General features: G+C 48.9%; 1 protein-coding gene across 1 annotated transcript; it reads right to left on the reverse strand.

The window, feature by feature from the left end:
* Positions 1-499: 499 nt before the first annotated feature.
* Positions 500-7,668, reverse strand: SERPINA6 (serpin family A member 6). Its single transcript, XM_036243873.1, is given in 5 exon segments — positions 500-685; positions 2,031-2,178; positions 6,052-6,163; positions 6,166-6,321; positions 7,068-7,668. Coding segments are annotated over 5 exon segments (1,203 nt in total).
* Positions 7,669-8,790: the final 1,122 nt, after the last annotated feature.

The following is an 8,790-nucleotide window of genomic DNA, read 5'->3' on the forward strand; positions in this document are numbered from 1 at the left end:
GAGAGGGAGCAAGAGATAGAAACATTGATGAGAGAGAACATCGATTGGCTGCCTCCTGCATGACTCCCACTGGGGATTGGCCCACAACCTGGGCATGTGTCCTGATCAGGAATTAAACTGACAGCTTCTTAGTGCATGGGTTGACGCTCAACCACTGAGCCACACTGGCCAGACATGATTTCTTCTTTTTAAAGTTTTTACTTAAAAATAATTTCAAACACACAAACATTTCCAAAACTAATAGTGTTTCCGTATAACCTTCACCCAGCTTCCACATATTATTACTTAACCATAGTATAATGATCAAAACCAGAAAATTACATGACTATATTACATGGATATGATTCAGATTTTATTAGTTGTCATCAGGCGCAATGCCAGTTATTACAGAGGAGAACCTGGAGAAGACTGGGGGGACCCTCCCACCCCACAGGTCATTTCTGTGGGGTCCCTGGTGCCCAAAGTTAGACCATGATGTGGCTCTTGGGAGGGTAGACCCTTAGGTAGGATTCACAACCTTGACGAGGAAAAGGCTGCTCCATGTGAAGTAGTCGAAGATCAGGATGATGAAGGGCTGGTTGAAGTGCATGACGACAGGCTTAGATGCCAGGTTTTGGGGGACTGCAGCAGGGGCAGCTTCCTTCACACCCTTCTCATCCAGTTGCAGCATGGCGTTATGGACCACCTGTTGGGACGGACCGAAGCTGGAGGCTGAGCACCTACTGCGTGTTGGGAGCTTCCTCCACCTAGTTGCTTGGCTCCTCCCACCTTCGGTTTTATGGACGGTGAAGCCGAGACTCAGAGGTCACTTACTGGCTCTTTATCTAAGTGGCAGCCCCAGGACTAAAGCTGAGGTCTGCCTGTCTCCAGAACCCGGCTGCACCCAGACTTCTTCCTTAGGAAGCGGGCAGGTAGAAGCCACCACATGGAGGTTAAGTGTCTGTGGCACTAACGACCTTACTGGGTCCTGGGCTGGTGGAGGCAGCCGTTGTTCCCTCTTCACTCCGCCCGGTAAATACTGGGGTTTAATTTATGCAAAGTGCTTGTGCTTACTCTGTATGGAACAGGGTAGTCTCTGTTTAGTTGTGAACAAATTGAGAAGGAATTCTGAAATTGGCAAGATGCTTGAGTAGCTTGTATCAAACGGCTCCAGCAGATAAGAATGAGCTAATTAAACCGTCAAATCCTGTGGAGCAGGTGCGCTCACTGACTGCTCAGCGAGGAACTGGGGTCCGAGTGGCTCTGTACACAGGCACATGTGGCTGGAACTGGGGTAGGAACCCCAGTAGTGTGTCTTGGGAAATGAGGTTTTGGGTGGAATAGAACCTAGGTCATATGTCAGACTGTTATTTACTAACTCTGTGACCTTGGTGACTTATTTGTCCTCCGTGACCAGAGATTCCTCCCCTGAGAAATTGGGGTAATACCCAGTGGTCAAAGTCCACGTGCTGGAGTGAGGGGGCTGTTGCCACTACAACTTTTTCCTGTGCCCGCTTTTGTTTTGTCACCCATAGGACCATAAGGTGGGGGCAGGGCCACATCTGAGTAATGGAGATGTACCTAGTGTAGTTTGGGGCCCCTGACAGATGTTCAATAAATGTTTCCTGAATGAATGGATGGATGAATGAATAACAACAAAAAGCTGATGAACATATGAATGTAACTGGGTAGAAGGTTCAGTGTGACTTCATTTGGACAGTTTCCACTTTCCTGGTTTCTTTCCGCGGGAGTCTCTCCCAGGCCCACCGTGATGACCTCACTTTGCACAGTGCCCCAGTGTGTGGCCAGGCGGAATGGACAGATGCCCAGGCTGTGCCCCTCCCTTGTCACTAGCTTCCTGTATGACCTTGGGGACAGCACATTTTCTTGCAGAGCCTCCTCTTAGCCTGTTATAAAACTAGGGGCTTGGCCGAGACTTAGGGCTCTCAGCCTGGGGTCTAGAGGCCTATTCACAAGTGGGCTCCATGGAGCTTTTTATTATTTATATTGTGCATTTTGGGGACAAAAAGATAAGCTCTAGAGAGACTTACCTTGGACACCTTCAGCTGGGCCTCTTGGGTGATGCCTGAGAGATCTGCCTGCTTGCTGTACAAGCCTACAGTGCCCATGTCCTCCAAGATGTCCCCAAGGTCATAGGCTCCAGAGATGGAGATCTTGGGGATGTTCAGGTCCACCAGGCTGCTCCGGGGTAAGCAGACTTTCCCAGGGCTGGGCTGGGCCAGCCAGACTTCCCGTGATCCCTCCAGACCCTGCCTCCCAGCGGGACAGTTTCTAGGGGGACAGGGGCAGGGACAGGGGCCGGGCTGGATCTGCCTCTTCTTCCACCACTTAGGCAGCTTCCTCTGTGGGCCTCTGAACTGAGTCTTCTTCTCAGCTTTCTGAGCTGATCCCGCCTGTGATCCCGCTGGCCCTGGGACACTGAAGAAAAGGGTCCCTCAGGAAGACTTGTGGTCCCGCTGCCAGAGTGGAGGGAGGGGAAGCACCGGCCGGAGCAGGGCCTGGTCAGCTGTGCTGCTGACGCTGCGTGCTTGTCCTGTCTGCAGGCACAGGGCAGCAGGGCCTCTGCCGGGCCTCTGGTCTCCGAGGCTGGATCGTAGGAATTCCCCGGTTCCGAGATTCCGCCTGCAGTGCTCCTTGGGTGAAAGCAGTGGGGTGTCTAGAAAGGTGGGTGGGATCGTGCTGGGAATGCGATGCTAAACGCTTCTACCTATCAAGACATTGATTTCATTTAAATATTTCTTCCTTTTCCTGCTCTCCAGAGGGCGAGAAGATGCCGGAAACCCTGAGTCTGAGGGGGTGTCGGCGAAGTGACACGGGCTCCCGCCAGGGCAGGTGGGGAAGGAACACGCCCTGGGCAGCCGTGAGGACGACACTCCAGGGGACGGACGAGGACTGGCCGGTGAGCGGGATGACACCTTCTCCTCTCCATGGGAATAGCAACGGAAAAGAAGGGAGAGACTACACCAGCCGTGGGGACCTTCTTTACCTTCTGAACCCGGTCTAGTGCGCACGGGGCACACAGCCCTACCAGGGTGGGACAGTGTCTTCAATGCCCAGGTGGCTCTGAAACTCCAGAGGCAGAGGGATCCCACCAGTCATACCGTGGAGGTCGCAGAAACGGGAGGAAACCAGGACCTGTGGCCTCAGAGCCCATCTCCCCGCCCCTGGAGAGCTGCCCACACGACATCACCCAGCAGGTGGGTAAGTGGCAGCAGAATAAGGGGACGGAGAGGAAGGAGAGAGTGTGACCTCTGAGTGGGTTGCAGAGGCTTTCTGTGGGAGGCGGGTGCAAGCTGGACCTGCAGGGGGCCGGCTTGGTGCACTGGGGAGCATGTCGGGTGATGTGGGGGGGGTCACACAAGCGTGGAGGTGAGGAACCAGAGGGTCTGTCTTCTGGGACTGGGACTGGGCAGCCCGTTCGGATGGAGTAGGGAATTACTCAAGCCCAGTCCCATATGAGGGCTAAAGGTGCACAATTTTACCTTGGATGTTTATTTTTAAAAGTATTTAGAAGAAAGTGGCGTGTGTTATTGATCAATGGTAAGTTAAAGTAGTTTAGTGAGGAGATGATCTTTGATTTAAAGAGAAACACATCAGGGTCCAGAATTGGTTAGAACCACAGTGCATTGTCAGCACCTGGTGGCCCTGTACCTGAATTACAGGTTCACTTTGTGGGGCACAGTGAGGTGCGGACGGGGCAGTTGAAACGGAGAAGAGCTGACAAATGGATCCCTACCTACCACCCCCCACAATCCTCCCCCGACACCCCGACACACTCAGGGCAGGTATGTGTGGTTCCAGGACTCAAAGAATGCCTTCTGTGTCCCCCATGTAGCCAGAGGGGGTCTCTCTGAAGCACAGAGCTGACGAGACCCCACGCCCCTGCAGGAGTGAGGTCAAACGCCCAGGCACCTCCACTCATGGAACTGGATTAACCTCTCCGGAGCACCGGCAGCAAGCAGTGGAGAGTATAATTCAAAGTAAACATAACTCGAAATCATAAAGCTCAAAACCTACATATGTAATAAAGTAGAAGAGCTTTCTAGATTGTGTACCTGCAAATTCTTGGATTGTTAAGTTCATCTGAGTGGACTTTTTCTCATTCTTTGCTGCTGCTCCCCAGCTTCGCTGGTGCCCTGGCCACGGCCTCCCTGACTTGGTGGTGCCATTCCCTCTCCACTCGTGCTGCAGGGGTCACTTCCTGCTGGCTGAACTTTCACTGAAGCTTAACACGAAGTTCAAAGCCAAAGCAATCTGCTCTGCACCCCTCCACCAGTCCCCTGGGGCGGTCAGGCATCCCACCCTCCCCAGCATTTTCCACACCTCCTTCCCTCTCTCCCTTGGACAGAGCTATGTCCTTGTGCCACTGTTAATTCCATCAGAATCTGTTTTCTGCTCCGGAGTGCATGTCTTTGAGGTCTGCGCTTGGTCTTGTTCACCACTCTATCCTGTCTGCTTGGCCTAGTGCATGGTACACAGCAGGTGCTTCCATTTGTGTACATTGAGTGAATGAGTGAATGACACCTGCTCCACGAACCTCCCTGAGCTACTCCAGATCCAAGTACCTGCTCCTGCCCTCGTATCCCCTCTGCCCTTTGAGTCTATACCACCCCACCTACCACCAGCTCCCACACTGGTGCTGTTACTCTGATTGCCCGTATACAGACAGAACTCAAATCTTCCTAGCGTGAGGAACATGTTCAAAAGCATCTGCTCCTCCAAGGTGAGGTTTGGGGCTGGGCACATGCTTACCTATAATTTTGATTGTCTTCTAGCTCAGAAGTGCCTGGGGGGAATGAATTCATTTGTTCGTTCTTTCATTCGTTCGTTCGTTCATTCATTCGTTCATTCATTCATTCATTCATTCATTCATTCATCACTTGCTCACATGCTCAGCCAGCTCTCCCTAAATATGCTCTCTGAGCCCATCCCTTTCTTGGGCCTGAGACTCATTGGCTGGTTCTCCTCTTGGCCATCAACCCATCAGCATGGACACTCCTCACTCCCTTTCTTCATATTCATTTTTTATCTACTTTATATCCTGGCTTTTTACTTATTTACTAATTGAAGAAGAGTTAGATCGCCTGAGTGACTTAAGAATCACTCATAGGCTTTGTGTTGCTTCCATTGTGGATATTATAGTCATTTTCAATATATTTCTAAATGTAGTCTCTCAGGCAGTGTTTGGTTTCAGGCAAGCAAGATAATAAAATGGATAAGTAGGAGACTGAGTGAGTGCTGAACTCAGTTTAAGAAAATGATGCAGCCCTGGCCGGTTTGGTCAGTGGTTAGAGCGTCAGCCTGCGGTCCACAGAGACCCGGGTTCGATTCCCGCTAAGGGCATGTACCTTGGCTGCAGTTTGTCCCCGGCCCTGGTTGGGTCGTGTGGGTGGCGGCCACTCGATGTGTCCCTTTCACATCGATGTTTCTCTCTCTTCCTCTCTCTCCTTCCCGCTCTATCTGAGTAAAAAAAAAAAACAAAACGGAAAAATGTCCTCGGGTGAGGATAAAAAAAAAAAAGAAAGAAAATGATGCAAAAATGTGATTTTGAGCCCTGGCTGATGTGGTTCAGTTGGTTGAGCATCGTCCTGTGCCCTGAGAGGTCACTGGTTTGATTCTGGTCAGGGCACATGTCTAGGCTGCAGGTTCAATCCCCAGTAGGGCGCATGCAGGAGGCAGCCAATAAATGGTTCTCTCTCATTGATGTTTTTATTTCTCTCTCCCTCTCCATTCCTCTCTCTCTCTCTAAAACAAAACAAAACAAAAAAACATGTTAAAAAATGTGATAACACAGAGGGTGGCTATTAACCTCCCAGGGACCTCACTTTGTGGAATACCCCAAAGTATCTCAGTATCAATCTACAGATGTATAAAGTGTGATCTCTAGGTCAGAAAACCTCATGGCCTTTGGACCCAGCAGACAGGAAAACAATGAGCCTTGGAGGGTGAGTCTGGGGCAAGAAGGGCACCCAGGTGCACTCCTTTCCTACCTGCCCACTTTCCGGGAACACATCTACTTCCCAAGTTCACACGGCTGGCTGAAGGGCTTACCTGTTGGTGAGGGAGTCAGCCCACCTCTGCATGGTGTCCCGGCTCAGTGCATTGATGACCGTGTCTATCTTCCCCTTGTCCGGAAGGATGAGGAAGACGGTCCCATTGCCCAGTAGTCCAGCTGCACCAGCTGGCAGGGGAGCACTGAGTCGTGAAGGTACTTCATCTCGTTCGACTGGAACATCGTGGGCACCTTCACCAGGGTTGTCTCGTTGACATAGAAGTTCTCCTCTCTGGTGCTCTCTGGGTTGAAGGCGTGCGCCCATGTGCCTGTGAAGAGGAGGGAGAGGAAGGGCAGGAGACAGGCCTATGAAAGCAGGAGCGTGGTGGCCAAGAAAGTTATATAGCAGCCTCCCTCAGCCTGGAAGGGTCCTGCTGGGGGTCATGTGGAGGCAGCCGATTGATGTGTCTCTCACATAGCTGTTTCTCTCTCTCCCTCTCCCTCTCTCCTTTCCACTCTATCTAAAAATCATTAGAAAAATGTCTTCAGGTAAGAATTAACAAACAAAAAAATCTCCCTGGTGATTTTTATGAATAGGCACTTTGGAAAACCCATTCCAAATGGGTGAGGAGGAACTAAAGTTTGGCATAGGTGGGACCTGGTCAGAGCTGGCTTTGAGCTCTTGGGAAATGTGTATACGACAGCTCAGGAGCAATCTGAGAGTTCCTGAGGTCTGTCTGGGTCTAGGCTGTATTTCCAGTGCCTGGCCCAGTGCCTGACTCACAGCCAGGACTCAGCCAATGTTTGTGACTGTAAGGCAGCCAGATGTTCACAGTTACATGTTTGGGCCTCAGACCAACCTGGAAGAGCTTGGGTAAGTCACTTTTCTAGTTGTCATTTTGACCTTTTGTAAGATGATATAATTCCACCTTCCTGATAGGTGGAGACTCACACATGTGCATGTGCTTTGTAAAACAAAAGGCTTTGCCCAAGAGTGCACCCTGGATTTTCATGGCTGTTAACTATTCTTGGCAATAGTAGATGAGGTCTTGTTGGAATGGGATGAGAGGGGTACCTTTGAAGAAGATGTAATTGACCAGGATAAGCATGGCTGGGCTATGCAACTCCGAGAACAAGTCCATGTTTTCCCCATGTGTCTTATTCTTGATATACTCATTGATTTGCCCACTGGCTCTGGCCCAGTCCTGGAAATCTGTAGCCAGGGTGTCCACCTCATAGTAATGCTTGGTGTCTGCTGAGAATGACTCTAGAAGCTCCAGGTTTTTGTTGAGGAACAAGGCATTGCCTATGGTAATTTCCAAGCCAGAGTCTGACCCTGTGAGGAGGCGATGGAGGTACCAGAAGCTGTGGTGGATCTTGGCCTCGGAAGTCTCAGTGAGGTTGAAGCCCAGGCCCTGCAGAATCTGGGCCCTTGTATAGCCATGGGCACCCAAGGAAAGCATAGCCAGGGACATGGAAATGCTCACGGGGGAGATGAAGACGTTCTTGCCGGGAGTTGAGGCCACTAGGTGCTCATACAGGTTAAAGGCAAAGTCGGCATTGTTTGGAGCTAGGTCCCGGTGGTGGTTCCTCATGCTAATCTCATCCTCAGCGTCCTTAGCCTGGACAGTCCAGAGGCCACTGGTGGACAGCCAGAGGAGACAAGTGTACAGCATTGTTCAGGATGGCTGGGCCCTGCAAAATTAGACATGCTCATTAGATGATGTGGGGCCTCTCAGCCAGTGGGGCATGGTGGAACAGTTGATCCCGTTCAAGCCCCACTTCCTTCTTCCACATCGGTGGTGTGACCTGGGGCCAGCGAGGGCTCTGGGCCTCAGTTGTCTCATCTGAAAGTATAAATTATACCTTTTATGATTTATTAAGTCCCTACCAGATTCCTAACACTGACCTAGGAGTTTTGCTTGTATTTTCTCATCTACCCCCACTTATCACTAAGACACTAATAAAGTAGATAATTATTCTGATTGTAGGTAGGCAGAGGTTCAGGAAGCTTAAATATCAACTGTACCAATATATTCAAAGTACTGGAAGAAAAACACTGTCAGTCAAGAATTCTACATCTGGTAAAACTATCCTTCAAAAATGAGGGAGAAATTAAGACATTTTCAGATAAACAAAAGCTGAGGCAGTTCATCACCACCAGACCTTCCCTGCAAGAAATACTAAAGGGAGTCTTCCTGATTGAATGAAAGGACACTAGAGAGTGAATAGAATCTTTATAAAGATATAAAGATCTCTGGTAAAGGTAAATATGTGAGTAATTATAAAAACTAGTATTATTGTAATTTTACTTTTTATTTTCCATATGACTTAAAAGACCAATGCATAAAAAGCAATTACTAATTTATGTTTGGGGATGCACAATGAATAAAGATGTAATTGTGACTTAAATAAATGAAAGTATGTGGGGATGAAGCTATATAGGAGCAGAGTTTTTGTATGCTATTTAAGTTAAGCTGGCATAAATTAAAATAATAGTGTTATAAAAAATGTGTGTTATAACTTTAGGATGTTAAATGTAATTTTCCTGGTAACCATAAAGAAAATAACTATAGGTAACCATAAAGAAAATAACTATAGAATATGCACAAATAGAAGTGAGAAGGAAATGAAAATGTTTCCCTGCAAAAAAAATCAACCAAACACAACATAAGACAGTAATACAGGAAATGAAGGTGGAAAAGTTATAGAAAACATGCGAAAATGGCAAAAGTATGTTTCTCCTTATTAGGAATTACTGGTGATGTAAATAGATAAAATTATCCTATTAAAAGACA

The sequence above is a fragment of the Molossus molossus genome, unplaced genomic scaffold (assembly GCF_014108415.1).
Source record: "Molossus molossus isolate mMolMol1 unplaced genomic scaffold, mMolMol1.p scaffold_m16_p_1, whole genome shotgun sequence".
NCBI classification, from domain to species: Eukaryota; Metazoa; Chordata; class Mammalia; order Chiroptera; family Molossidae; genus Molossus; species Molossus molossus.